Source organism: Notothenia rossii (genome assembly GCF_949606895.1).
Source record: "Notothenia rossii genome assembly, chromosome: 5".
NCBI lineage: Eukaryota > Metazoa > Chordata > Actinopteri > Perciformes > Nototheniidae > Notothenia > Notothenia rossii.
The window spans coordinates 1,961,406-1,976,617 of record NC_136903.1 but is presented as its reverse complement, the minus strand read 5'-3'; the positions used below and the strand labels follow the sequence as shown (position 1 = coordinate 1,976,617).

Genomic DNA, 15,212 nt, shown 5'->3' with positions numbered 1-15,212 from the left:
CATGGACTCATCTCTGAGGACCTGACATGGACTCATCACTGAGGACCTGACAAGGACCCTTCACTGAGGACCTGACATGGACTCATCTCTGAGGACCTGACATGGACTCATCTCTGAGGACCTGACAAGGACCCTTCACTGAGGACCTGACATGGACTCATCTCTGAAGACCTGACATGGATTCATCACTGAGGACCTGACATGGACTCATCTCTGAGGACCTGACATGGACTCATCTCTGAGGACCTGACATGGACTCATCTCTGAGGACCTGACATGGACTCATCACTGAGGACCTGACATGGACTCATCACTGAGGACCTGACATGGACTCATCTCTGAGGACCTGACATGGACTCATCTCTGAGGACCTGACATGGACTCATCTCTGAGGACCTGACATGGACTCATCTCTGAGGACCTGACATGGACTCATCTCTGAGGACCTGACATGGACTCATCACTGAGGACCTGACATGGACTCATCTCTGAGGACCTGACATGGACTCATCACTGAGGACCTGACATGGACTCATCACTGAGGACCTGACATGGACTCATCACTGAGGACCTGACATGGACTCATCACTGAGGACCTGACATGGACTCATCTCTGAGGACCTGACATGGACTCATCACTGAGGACCTGACATGGACTCATCACTGAGGACCTGACATGGACTCATCACTGAGGACCTGACATGGACTCATCACTGAGGACCTGACATGGACTCATCTCTGAGGACCTGACATGGACTCATCACTGAGGACCTGACTCATCACTGAGGACCTGACATGGACTCATCACTGAGGACCTGACATGGACTCATCACTGAGGACCTGACTCATCTCTGAGGACCTGACATGGACTCATCACTGAGGACCTGACTCATCACTGAGGACCTGACATGGATTCATCACCAAAACAGCTAGACAGCGGCGGCTCTTTTTTAAAAATGGTATTAGTCAATTTATTGAACATGTTAGAAACAAAACAAACAATAATAATAATTCAAGGTGCATTGGTTCAAATGTATTCTCAAAGTTTCTATCATGTTCAAAAGCGGCAACAAGAAGCTTAAAAACGTTTCTGGTATTTGGAATCTGGAATTTGTTCGAATGGGTGGTTTTAAAAAATGCAGTTTCCTCTCAACATGTGTATGCTTTCTCTCCGTGTGAAAAGTCCCTGGACATTATGATGTAATTGTTCTGCAGGCTGAGGGGGTTCAACATGGACTCCAGGATACTCTACTTTTTTACTCCCCGAAGAACCAGGTTCAATGAACTGCTGTTTCAATTCAGACAACTCTCTTAAATCTGTTTAATCGATCCCGAAGGATTTTGATATCAGTAATGAGGTGTGGCCCTACCTAAGAGTGAGTGTGTACATTTGAACAGGAGAGGAGAGCACAGATGTCTTTTAAGTTGTCCCAATCCAAAAGGTGGGATCAGTTTATTTGAAGAAAAATAGGTCCAAACTAATACAGGGCTTTTACCTTCTCTCGTTACAACATTATAATCATACTAATCATATCATGCTGTGATCATGTTCTAATCTAAAACCTTAATTCATAGTTCACACATTAAAGTCTCCGACAAAATCCAAAAATAATTTCTTCGTGGTGGCGAAGGTTCTCTAATTAGTTCTAAAATCCTGACACATTTATGAATAGTAGGTTTAAAAATTCCAACTCATTTAAAGAATGTTTGGTTTAAGAATTCCATTCAAAACTTTCATCTAAACCATTCCCTCAGCATTCAATACACAGAGATTTAAGCAATAGTTACCAAGCTAGAGAGAACCTTACCGAGAGCAAAGACCCAGCTCTGAGGGACAGAGCCATTACCGGGAGAGAGTGTACCAGGGGAACCCCCCCCCCCCCCCCCCCCTCTCTTTTTTCTCCCTCTCCGCCAGTGTCTTTCTGCTCAACAACAGGATAGAAAAACCTAAAGACACCTCCTCCATACCCATATTTGTGGAAACTGGGCGTGGCCTCTGAGGTACAGGACTGGACATGACCAGACATATTCTATGGCTATGGCATAAGACACACCTTCCCATGTTTATGTAACAAAAGTTCATGACCCCTACTCTGCAGGACTTGCAAAATATTATTCTCGGCTATGACATAACCACCTTTTTGGGGCCTCGGTCTTTTTCTCCTTAAGTCAGGAGCCCCCCTCCCTGTATACTGCTGTGAGGGAGAGAGGGAAGAAACTGCCTTCTCCCTTATCAGTGACACCCATAAACCATTATAGGCCTCACACTCAATTTAACAAACCACGTTGTTTATACTGTAGATATAGAAAACATATGAAGCATTTTCATTGTGGGTTATACAAGAATATAATTGATTATATTTGATAATAACTAACTTTCGTTTTAATTATTCAACCTGATATGGAGATCTCAACAATATATATATATATATGTGTGTTATATTAAATCATAATGAATCCTTCTGTGGAAAATCAAAACATTTTTACTCTGTGTGATCGACAGGAGTGATGATCAGAGGGTCAATATTTATATTAGATAAGGAGAACAGGCCAACGAGATTTTCCGGAATACTGAAGCATGGGTAGAGTTTCTCTTTGAAGCAGCAGCCAGTGAAGGAGTAGATCAGAGCTGCAGCATCAACATCATAAAAGGAGACCAGACCCTCCTCATAATCCACAAACACCCCCACCTTCTCAGGCTGAGACTTCAGAGAGAAACGGTGTTCAGGGTCAGCACAAGCGTAGAACTTGTTTCCAGCCCTCAAACCTATGATCCAGAAACCATTCCCAGGGGTCAGTGGGATGTTTCCCTTCCTGTTGATCGACTCTTTGGCCACTCCTAGATTGCAGTCAGTCCCACCTTTAACCTGAACCTCGTAGTAAAACCTTTGTGAAGAGAAACTCTGCTTTGCTAACACAGATTTACAAACATTAAATCTCTGCAGATTGCCTTTAAGAGGCATTTTTTTTACTTTCTTTACTTTCCTCCCTCCACTATGTTTAACTTGTTTTCCATCATCAGACAGGATGAGTTCGGGATGTGCTGTATCAGGATCAAGAGTCACCTCCACCTCAGACTGCTGGACCCTCTTCAGCTCCACCTCAGCGAGCAGCTGACTGAGTGTCTCCTGCACTTTAATCAAAGCTCTCCTCACATTCCCCTCATACGAAGGACGGACCCTGACTTCTGTCCAGTTCTTGGTGGGTGGAGCAGCGTTCAGGGACGTGAAGCTTTGGAGGAGGTGGAGCTGGTCTTCAGAGCGTGAGAGCTGCTCCACCTCAGAGCTTCTCTTCTTCAGCTCAGAGACTTCCTGTTCCAGCTCTTTGATGAAGCCTTCAGCCTGTTCCTCTGTCTCTCTCTGCTTCTCTTTGATGGTGTCCATGAGCTCGGCCTGGCTTCTCTCAACAGACTCCTTCAGAGCGGTGAAGACCTGAACACCATCTGCTATCTCTCTGTCTGCTCCTTCCTTACTGAGCTCCACTGAGCGGTTCATCTCCTGAATCTTCAGTCGTCTCTTCTGGATCATCTGCTGGATTTCAGCCTCTGTCTTCCCCAGCTCAGCCTTCTTTCCTTCATATCCTTCTTTCAGAGGAACTACATCATGTGTCTTGTGGTCTAAAACAGTGCAGAGCATGCAGACACACACCTGGTCGGTCTTACAGAACAGCCCTAGCAGTTTATCGTGCTTCAAACACATCCTGCCTTCCAGGTTCTCCACAGGGTCGATCAGCTGATGTCTTTTTAAGCCTTTCTTTGTCAGGTGAGGCTCCAGGTGAGTCTCACAGTAGGACTCCAGACACACCAGGCAGGACTTCAGGGCCTTCAGTCTGGTTCCAGTGCAGACGTCACAGGGAACTTCTCCTGGTTTGACAACGTGTCGCTCTGAGCTGCTGCTGCTGGCTTTCTGTTGAGCTGACTGTCTGAACTGAGCAGCCATCTCAGAGATGAAAGTGTTGACCAGCATTTCAGGTCTCGTGTGGAATAACTTTTTACAGTTGGGACACTGATAGGGGACTTTATTATCCCAGTGTTGAGAGATGCAGGCTTTACAGAAGTTGTGTCCACATGGTGTGGTGACTGGATCAGTGAACACATCCAGACAGATGGAGCACAGAAACTGATGTTCAGTCAGCAGACAGCTGGCAGCAGACATGTCGACACTCTGAGGACAAAAAGGAAAATGTAATTACATATCTTTTGATTATCTGTTTCCTGAAAAGGTATGACGGGTTAAAACAAAACAAATGACCGATATGTTCAGCCAGGGCTCGGCTATTGTTGAAGTAGATCAAAGCTTAATTCATCTAGGCTATGGACATAAAGTGCCTTTCTGTGTGCAAAATAAAATGGTTCACAAATATTGATATTCATTGTTTTAATATGCTATAACTAATGGTCTAGTCTAGTGGTTCTCAACTGGTCAGGCCTCGGGACCCACTTTTTACTTGGTCAATACATCGCGACCCAACATTTTGAAGCACTCAAATCTATTCAACAAAAAAACGTGCTGTAATATATACGCTTTCAGCATACAATATTAATACAAGTGAAGTACAGTGCATATATCCCTTCACAGAACTAAAGTATGCTTTTAAAAAAGGTTTAATGAGATGATGGAATCAAAGCTGAACTATATAAAAAGGCACACGTGCTGAAAACGCAACCCCACCAGGGGGGTCTGAGGGGATTCTCCCCCAGGAGATTTTTAGAAATACTAACATAAACTATGCATTCTGGTACACTCTGAGAAGAAAAGAAATAAATCTATTACTACCCGACATATTAATAATATTTTATGCCATTTTTTGTTTTTCACTTTGTTCTGACAACTGAACTTGCTGCTCCACACAGAGAGAAGAGCAAAGAGGAGATGAAGTTTTCAAAACCGTTTATGCTCTCCGGTACATCCAGTCCAACGCCGACTGCATGCATAGCGCTAGAAAATCGGGCCTTCAAAATAAAAGTTTGACTTTTCCCCTTTTTTTTTTTCTTCACTCACACATCCGCGACCCACTCGAAACGGGTCCGCGACCCAGTTGAGAACCACTGGTCTAGTCAAATGTTCTGGACAAACAGGGCAGGATTAAGGATTCAAGACAACGCCTCTTAATCCCTGACTGCCAAAAACATTCCGTGATGTCTGGAAACCCGACACTAAGCAGTGACGTAAACACGGGGGGTGTTGTAGCATTAAACAGGAAACTACCTGAATTAAACTTAAGACTTTGGTTAGGTTGGCTAACCATAGCTAGCGACTATTATGTTGTTTTCAAACTACTGTTATTGCTAGTTGAATTCATAGTTTTTGCATTTGTGCACCTGTGCAGTGTATTGATTCCATCCAACCCAGTCTCACGCAGGGGCGGATCTAGACAAATATTCATGAGGTGGCAAGAGGGTGGCAGGAGATTTTGAGGGGTGGCATCCCCCGGCAGAAGTATATGCTGATGTAATCGCAGTCGTATCAATCAATGTTAACTTGGAAAGCCACAATATTAATATTTTAACTCAATAACAATAGGTGAAATTATTGTGGCACATCAGTAAAGCCTTAAATATAAAATATATAAGGTGGCAGACTTAATTTAATGAATTTTAACTGAACAATAACTGAATGAGTTTATTTCACTCTTAGACCAGCAGGGGAACCAAATCTATGCAGACTGCTGCAATAAGTACATGAATTAACTGTCTCATCGATGTGTGTCTGAATTAATATGATACTATTAACAATCATATCATTCCTATCAGCTGTCAATCACTCTTGATATGATTCACATATTCATTTATTATTGAATAAACTATATTTTTTGGAGGAGTTAATGATGAATGTTCCTCAAGATGCTTGCTCACCCTCCTTCAAATTTCAAAGACAAGTAATTATATCATGTATCAAAATTCAAAAGATTCAAAGGAACAGTTCAGCACCCAACGAGTTTACTGCAAACAGTTACAACGTGGACTTTACATCAGAAAGAACAAACATTAAAGAAGTGACTAACTGCATCAGTTAGGGTTAAACAACATGTATTCAGCTCAAACATGTACATCGCTGCAGTTATGATCCAGTGGAAAGCCCGTACCTGCTGGCCTAGTTAAATCAAAGTGGTTACTTTCTGTTGGCTGGGCAGTGAAGTTTTACGTCTTATTTGACCTTCTCAGGACTTGAAACTGTTTTTTGGGGGCAGACCCCCACATAGAAAAAAAGTATATACACACATACAAGCTCATCATCTTAACAGTTGTTTATGCTCATCGAGTCATCCGTGAGCAGAGCATCAAGTTGCCTATAACAGCTGAATGCGGTGATTACCATCTTGATCAGCAAAACGCCTCTCAAACGTATTAAGATCTAAAGCTTTAGTGCGTTTTGATTCAATGCTGAGTACAGCCAAACTTGACAGTCTCTTATCTGTCATTGTAGACCGCAAATACCTCCTTCCTTCCGTCTACTTGAGTCCGAATGCTTCTCGTTCAAATGAAATCGCGGCCAATCACATTTTCAAGCTCGCGCCAGGGCCGGGGGAGGGGTTACAAGACTCCCGTCTTGTGCTGCGTTCACTTGCACTCGGACATTAGATTCTTTCTCTCATAAATGTCCGATGAGCCACAACTTTTCTTTCAAAACAAAGATGCCAACTGGGGTGGCAGCTGGGGTGGCAAGGCTATTTTTTACCCCATGCCACCCCGGTAGATCCGCCCCTGGTCTCACGGCATTTCGTGTTATAGTCACAACATTTAATCTATTGATTCGTGTTCACCAACACGATTTCCCCCTTTTTTTCGTGTCACACAGAACGATTTAAAAGCAATGTATTTCTATTGGTAGTAAGTTTCGTGCCTGCAACACGTCTTTTCGTCCCGTCGGGTCTTGGAAGACCGGAAGCTGTGTGGTTCATAAAAACATCTTCTTACTCAATATCAAGCCACGATTATTGTTTTTATTTTAAATCGTATAATGTCAGACTTTTTTTGTCGTCTGTGAGGAAAATAAATGGCTCAGAGCCTCAGAATACTGAAATCTGTATTTTTTAAAATATTTTTTTCCTTCTTATTTGTTATTATTTTCTAAATAACACACTGTTATTTACTCAACAATAACACACAATTAACCTTGTTTTTATTTATTTGTTTGATTCCATAATCTCGGGCTTTTTTGGCGTCCGTCAGGAACTAAATTTCAAAATAAAAATAACCAGAAACAGACGGACATTTCGAGCATCATTGCGATACACAGCCACTGAACTGATTACCCAAGATCCTCAGCTATGGTTTAAGCTCGCTGATTGGATGTTTTAGCCGAAATGCATGTTGGGATATGGTGTTAATGTGATACGAAATCCGAAAAATATTTTGGAGTTTAGGATGGCCGAAGACACTACACTACCCATAATCCCCAGCTATCGTTTGGGACTACAGTCCCCGTGATTAATCTTCAAGCTCTGGGACTGGATGTTGGAGTGGCAGTGCGCCAAGGTTACGCCAAGCATCAACCTCTTTGAAATCGAACGAAACCACGGCAGACTATCCAAAACTGGACTCGAACGCCCCCCCAGAACTACACATGCTGGCTATTGTGTTTTGCAACATGTTCTATATGGCACGTCTCTACTGGGAATTGTAGTTTTAAAAGACGCTTTCGTTTTTCCCAAAATTAGAAGTTGACAGTATTAAACTGTGTACAGCCCTGGAGGTTTAGGGGATAGGAAACAAATTGGTGTGTACACATTTAAAACATATAATTACTAAATGGGTGAAAATCACTTGTATCCATAATGGGCAGCATTAATATATATACCCACATGACAGCTCATTGTCACTTTGTAATTCTACTCCACTACAATTCAGAGGTTAACCTGGAATTTTTACTCCACTACATTTATTTTAGTCACTTTGCAGATTCTGATTAATGATGTGAAATATAAACAACCCTTAAATCAGACTTTAGTTACACCTGAGTAAAATTCAGGGAAGGTGATTTTCAAGTGCCAACAACCAGGAGATATTTGATAGTTGGTGCTTGAGAAGACTAAACATTTATCTGCAGATCTCTATAAAGTATATTCATTACTCGTTATTCTTTACAAATAGTTAATTAAAGACTGTATATAATGACTATTTTGCACATCCCTTTCAAGATTTCAAGATGTTCTAATATATTCACTTACCATATACACAACTAATTCAATAACAAGCTTTAACCACTAGGCGGTGCACACAGCCATAATAACTTTGTATTATTAATGTAGGACACTTATGTATGTATAACATCTGAAGATGCGTAGTTTTATTCATGTTTTCACGTAATTTTACAGGATATTGCTAAAGTATTTCACATGTTTTACTTCTAATATCTGATTTGTAAAACATCACAGACAGAAAGGTATATCTGTCATTTAACAGTAAGCTATTGAAATTCTGAATCCATAGATGTGTCTCCCATCACTCAAATCCCCTGACTATTCTCTCAACTCAGTATTTACATTATTCTTTCAGTCATATCTTTAAAAAGCTGTGCACCGTTATGGTGTAAATATAACCTATCTACCAATTAGATCAAATATAAAAGTCAGCCAAATTAGTATTGACACTGCAAGGAGACGTGTGAAGAGAAACTGAAGATGTTGTTTAATTGTTGATATATTTATGATCCACGTCACGTTTTCAGTTTCCATGGCAGTTCTCCCCGTTTGTCTAGAAGTCTTCTCATCAGGGCTCTATAAATACAGAACTACGGCAGATCTGTAATATGTAATGCAGCCGAACCGTGTATTACAATACCGTTATGTGATGACCTCCAAAGAGAAAAGCAAGAACACTCTGAATAAGGTTTTTTTTTTTTTTTCGGATTTCATATCGCATAAACACCATATCCCAACGTGCATTGCGGCTAAACAATCCAATCACCGAGCTTCTAGCTGAGGATCTTGGGTAATCAGTTCAGTGGGTTAGTGGTGTGTATCGCAAAGATGCTCGAAATGTCCCTTATAGGCCTACGTCTGTTTCCGGTGACTTTATTTTGAAATTCACTTCCTGAGGAACGGCTAAAAAGCCAGAGATTATGGAATTAAACGAATAAATAAAAACAAGGATAAGTGTGTGTTATTGTTGAGTAAATAAAAATGTGTTATTTAGAAAAGAATAACAAAATAGAAGGAAAAAAAGATTGAAAAAATAGAGATTTTAGCATTTTGAGGCTCTGAGCCCCATTTCTTTAACTTGCAGACGGCAAAAAAAGTCTGGCATTATACGATTTTAAATAAAAACAATAAACGTGGCTTGATATTGAGTCAGAACATGTTTTTATGAACCCCACAGCTTCCGGTCTTCCAAGACCCGAACGGAAAAAAAGATGCATTGCAGGCACGAAACACACTAATAATAATAATAATAATACATAACATTTATATAGCGCCTTTCACGAAACCCAAGGTCGCTTCACAAGTCGGGCAGGGGGGGGGAGTAGGGGAAAAGAGGCAGACAGGTCAGGGGGGGGGGCAAGCAAGTAGCGGAAAAATAAACCTATCAAACTAACTATATAGTGGGGAAAGCCTTGGTGAAAAGGTGCGTTTTGAGGGCTTTTTTGAAAGTGTCCAAGGTTGGGGCGCCGTAGTTGGACACTACCAATAGAAATACATTGCTTTTAAAATCGTTCTGTGTGACACGAAAAAAAGTGGAAAATCGTGATGGTGAACACGAATCAATAGATTACATGTCGTGACTATAACACGAAATGCCGTGAGACTGAGTTGTTCCATCCGATAGCTGCTACAATACAAAACAAAACGTCCGTCTGCTCTCCAATGATCAATGACAGCGAACGGATGGTCAAAGTAAGGTACAAATAAACAGAATCACACGAAGCCTGCTTAGTGTTGCCTGACTTTATAAAGTGTGTTTGCGTTCTCGTCACTTTGCTCAGCGCTACTGCTTGTTACAACTGTTATTTGCCGTACTCTCCATAAACTGTTGGCTCGGGTTAATCTCGCACCCCTCCGACGTAAGCGTGACGGATGCGGTTCTTGCTTCTAGACCAACAACTTTTTGGAGCTTGAAACGAACCGGATCCCGGAGCTGAGAGGCGGCTCCGCTGCGGTGTGAACAGGAAAAAACGGTGCTTTTCAGGCTCTAGCGCCGAGCCGGCCCTGGAACCGCGTTGGTGTGAAAGGGGCATAACTGTCAGCCCCTCCCTTTATTGTTGGCACCTGTGTCCCAATACCGCTTGTATACTGTATATAGTCCTCGTCTACCTTTGTCCTGTGCCAGTTCATGTTGTTCCATCAAGAGAGCCAGCTTTTCATACCAAGAGACTTTTGAAGCAAGTTTTCATAGTCAAGTTTATTTAGTTCCCATTTTTGAAGTTTGCTTTTTCTACGTTTTGACTCTCATGAGTGATTTTTAGTTTGTACCTTATCTTTATTCAAGTCAAGACCTTTTTGAACAGCGAACTTATTTTTGAGTTGTGCATTTGAGTCCAAGTGTCTGTGTCACGTGTCTGGAACAGAGAGGAAGTAAAGGAAAATCAGAGAGAGGGAGACAGCAGAGAATCAAACACATACGCAGAAGAAAATATGGGAAGCTAATACCAGGAAACCCCCACAGCAAACCTCAGTTAAAGAGAGGAACTTCCTGTCTGAAGTTGAGAGCAAATACTGGTTGTTGAAACACAGTAAATATCCTCAGCTGTGCTGCCGTACAAAGACAAACTGCAGGAACTCTGACAGAAAGCATGTGAGGAGGCCTGTTAGCTTTAGCATGAGTTCATCTGGAGTCACTGTTCTCTGGATTCTAGTTGAAACTAAATGTTGAGCAGATATTCAGTTGGTGGTCTTGTCTTGTACTCACCGGGGTTTGGCAGAGATCCTGCTGTGGTGTTCAGGTTTGGTTTAATGTTTCTTTATGGAGAAATAGAGAGGCTTGTCTCGACTGCAGCTCTGATCAGAAATACTTTGATACAGGAAGTGCCACATAGCAGCATTCCTCTCACTGTGTTTCTCTGGGGGGAAATAAAAAATCTGTAAAACATCAGTAAAACATTCAAAGTCCTCTGTGGGCAGGGCTGGAAAAAGTATTCAGATTGTTTACTTGAGTGAAAGTGGTAATGCCACACTGTACTCAGTTTCAAGTCAAAGTACTGCATCAAGAATGGAACTGAAGTTAAAGTTGTTCAATACAATTAGGAAAATGTACTTTGTAGTAAAAGTACTCATTACTGAATAAACTCCAAAAATATTTGTTCAACTTTTATTTCATTTTAATATTCCCATATTTAATTATGCATTTATTCATTCATTGTCCTTGTATTTATTTATTACTGTATTTATTTGCACGATTATTTATTATTTTATAATTGTATTCCTCTTTTTATTCATTCATTCATTTATAATTTCTTTATTTATACTTGTGTCATGTTCCTATTCCTCATATTTCACATCATTGATCCAGATCTGTACAGTATGTAAAGGTATTAAATACATGTAGTGGAGTAAAAGTACAGAGTAGCATAAAATGGAAATACTCAAATAAAGTACAAGTACCTCTAAAGGTTACTTAAGTACAGAGTAAATCTACTTAGCTACTTCCCACCTCTGGTATTAATGTACACCAAAAATATACTGCTACACATTTTTTTGTTATACCAAGGTGTACTTATCAGCTATTTGTTTTGACTGTGTTTGTATGAGTGTCGTGGCTTCCTTCCTCGGGTTTTGTTCATGGAGACGTTCCTGCGCCAATTGCCTTCCAGGGTTCAGACGGCGGTAGCCAAAACGGGTAGCCGTTTTTTCTTGGCTACCCAGCAGCGCAGTGCAGAGGCGCTAGCTGTGACACTCAGCGCCCCCTCAACAGTTAAGAAGGCTTGGGGGAGGCTGGACGCGAAAGTAACAAGCCGGCGTGGAGACACAGGATTGTTTTTACCACGCGCGGTTCGGGGCCAGCGCGAAGAAGTGTGTCGCTCCCTGCAGCTACAAGCCTCCGGGAAACGGAGGAGCCAGCGCTCGGTAGTGGCCCTGAGCGTTGGCGGCACGAGCAGGCTTCTCTTCGTCAGCAACAGAGTCTCAGGAAGCTTGTTTCTGTGTGACACGGGAGCTCAACGGAGTGTAGTTCCTGCTTCGAGGGAAGACGTCGCTCGTGGGGGACCTGGACCGCGGTTGACGACGGCTAATGGCGGCTTCATTCGCACGTACGGCGTGAGGCCTATGTGTTTGTGTATTGGAGGACAGCTGTTCAACTGGGACTTTGTGACAGCGGACATTTATTCCCCTCCTCGGAGCGGATTTTTTGTGTGCTCATGGACTCTTAGTGGACGTTAGGAATAGGCGTTTGGTTGATGCCTTAACGTTTTCTTCCCTCGTGTGCACACTTGGCAGCGCAGCGTACAACGGGCTGTCGGGCTCGCTGTCGGGGGCAGACACGTTTCTCAGACTGTTGGCCGAGTTTCCAGACCTGTCGCTGCCCACCTTCTCCGCGCTTTCCACTAAGCATGGCGTGGAGCACCACGTCACTACCGAGGGGCCTCCTGTCTACGCCAGGGCCCGGCGGTTGAACCCTTCTAAGCTGGCTGTGGCGAGGGCGGAGTTTCGCAACCATGGAGCGCCTGGGCATTGTCCGCCGCTCCGACAGTCCTTGGGCTTCCCACGTCGTCCCCAAACCGAACGGAACACGGATTAATCATCAATCCTGCAAAGTGCCAGTTCAGGGTGTCTGACATTGAATTCCTGGGGCACCGCGTCACCAAGGGCGGTGCGACACCTCTGCCAGCGAAGGTGGAGGCTGTTGCGGCTTTTCCTCGCCCGCTCACAGCCCGGTCGCTCCTTGAGTTTCTGGGGATGGTGACCTTCTACCACCGTTTCATCGGCCAGGCCGCGCACATCATGCGGCCGCTGTATGAAGCTTTGAAAGGCAAGACCCCCGTCCAGGCGATCGACTGGACATCAGAGGCGGACGTCGCTTTTGCCGGGGTCAAGACTGCGTTGGCTCAGGCGGCTTTGCTGGCACACCCATCATCTACGGCTCCCATCTCCATCACCACGGACGCGTCGGACTACGCGGTCGGCGCGGTGCACGAGTAGTGGGTGGAGGGCGCTTGGCAGCCGCTCGCCTTTTTCAGCCGCCAGCTGACGCCCAGAGAACGCAGGTACAGCGCTTTTGACCGTGAGCTCCTGGGTCTTTATTTGGCCGTGTGGCACTTCCGTTTCATGCTGGAAGGCCGGGAGTTTACAGCGTTTGTCGACTGCTCAGGAGTCGTGGAGGTCGGCGTGTCGTTCCTCCCCGCCATGCTGATTTTGTTTATGTGTGAATTCTGGGGGTGCTTGTGTGGTGACACCATGTGGGATCATAATTCACCTTGTTTATTGTGTGGCCACACGGACCCTTTAGTGCAGGGGTTCTCAACCTTTTTTGGGCCAGCGCCCCCCTGTCCATTATCCAGGTCTCTTACCGCCCCCCATCAAAAAAAGTAGACTTATTTTCTTCCCTGAATATTAATGTTGACTAATATTCTGTGTTATTTCATTTAAAAAGCATGTCACTGAATGCCAAATAATAGATTTGATTTAACTGGGCAGTTGGAATATCATTATCATTAGTTTACCAGAGAGCAGAAAAGCCATGTGAATGTGAATTAAAATGATATTTATGAGTGTTAAACAAACTCAGACAAGAGCAGAGAATACAAACAGACTGCTACGGAACAGCAGCAATTTCAAACATGTCCAGTGCAGAACAAACAGTAGGCTACAAAACTGTACATTAGGCCTACAGAACTAACAGGTCGGAAAGGTGTTGCATTTCGCCAAATTGCGGGGGGGGGAAGGTTAGTGTGAGCCCTGCGCTTGGTGGTTCTCCGCCAGTTTCTTCACTGCGGGTTGCAGAGAACTTAGTTTCAGTCGCAGTGCACCTGAGGCCGTCAAGTTCAAGCGATTGCGGTACTTGGACTGCATGTGGAAGACCTGGCTGAATCCCTGCTCCACGAGGTATGTGGTTGGGAAAGCCAGAAGAAGCAGACTCGCTTTCTCCCAGAGAGCCGGGTAACGCTGAGAGTATTTGACCCACATGTTGCCCCAGCCAGAGGTGCGGAAAATAGCCTGGGCCTCATCGTCACTCTGGATGTCGATGAGATGCTCCTGTATTGCTGGCTCGCATTCCGCCACGTCCGCCTGAAAGGGCTGCACCACCCAGGTGGGAACATCGAGGTCCAAAAGATCTCTGAAGCGGATCTTCAAGTCGGCATTCACCATCCTCAGGTGGTCTGTGTAAATGAGGAGGCGCTCATCGGTAAGAGCCTCAAACACCTGCAATGAGTATAACCAGGAAATTGTTATCGGTGCAGAATGTTACCATCCGATTTTAAACTGGTTATTTTATTGCTAATTAGTTTACGAATTGATGTTTCTTTATTCTCATAATACATTCAGAACATAAGGTATTTATACTAACCAGGAACACAAATATAGTGTTGCATAGAGTAGCCTACATTTATTACATGTATTATTTATTATTATCATTATTTAGTAGCCTAGGCTGGATCACCTTGGTCAACAGCTGGAAATGAGCAAACTGCCTCCTGCCTATGCTCTGCCGGTATAGATCCAGCCTGGAGGTGAGACTGTGGATGACCGCCTTGCTCTGGATCAGAGTAACTCCTTTTCCTTGGAGCTTCAGCGTGACTTCATTCATTTTTCCAAAGAAGTCTGCGAGGTACATGATGTCGCAGCGGCTGGATGACACCTGTTCCCCGAGAGCTGCATCCACCTCCTCCAGGAACTCCACGATGCTGTCAAACAGCTCACAAAAACGAGCAAGGCAGTTTCCTTTTGAGAGCCAGCGGACATCAGTGTGGAGAAGAAGACGCTCAAAGGTCTCATCATTTTCCTGACACAGCTGTCGGAACAATCTGTTATTCAGGGCGTGGGCTTTTATTTTGTTTATTGCCTTTACTGCAATATTGAGAGACTCGTGGAGACGTGGACCTTTAGATTTGGCCACAAGGTTGTGGCGGTGCAAGACACAGTGGACTGTGAGGACATGCGGGACCTGCTCCTTCAGCAGAGTGGTGAAGCCACGGTACCTGCCAACCATGGAAGGGGCACCGTCAGTAGCACATGCGAGGATGTTGTTGATCGGGATTGACTTCTCCTGTAGATAAGCATCCAGTGCATTAAAAATGGTCTGGCCCTTGGTGTCTGTGACCAGATATTTGGAAAATAAAAAT

The 15,212-nt window shown here is 43.8% G+C and overlaps 1 protein-coding gene across 2 annotated transcripts; it reads right to left on the bottom strand.

Moving 5' to 3' along the window:
* Positions 1-1,457: 1,457 nt before the first annotated feature.
* Positions 1,458-11,017, bottom strand: LOC307040814 (nuclear factor 7, ovary-like). 2 transcript variants are annotated; one of them, XM_079683944.1, is made up of 2 exons: positions 10,847-11,017; positions 1,458-4,163 (listed from the first exon to the last, which is right to left on the bottom strand). In XM_079683944.1, exon 2 carries the CDS (start codon positions 4,152-4,154, stop codon positions 2,484-2,486), a length of 1,671 nt encoding a protein of 556 aa, XP_079540070.1. In that variant the 5' UTR covers positions 4,155-4,163; positions 10,847-11,017; the 3' UTR covers positions 1,458-2,483. The 2 variants fall into 2 exon arrangements, with proteins under 2 accessions (XP_079540070.1, XP_079540071.1); XM_079683945.1 differs by lacking the exon at positions 10,847-11,017 and adding an exon at positions 5,208-5,257.
* Between the last annotated feature and the right edge of the window lie 4,195 nt (positions 11,018-15,212).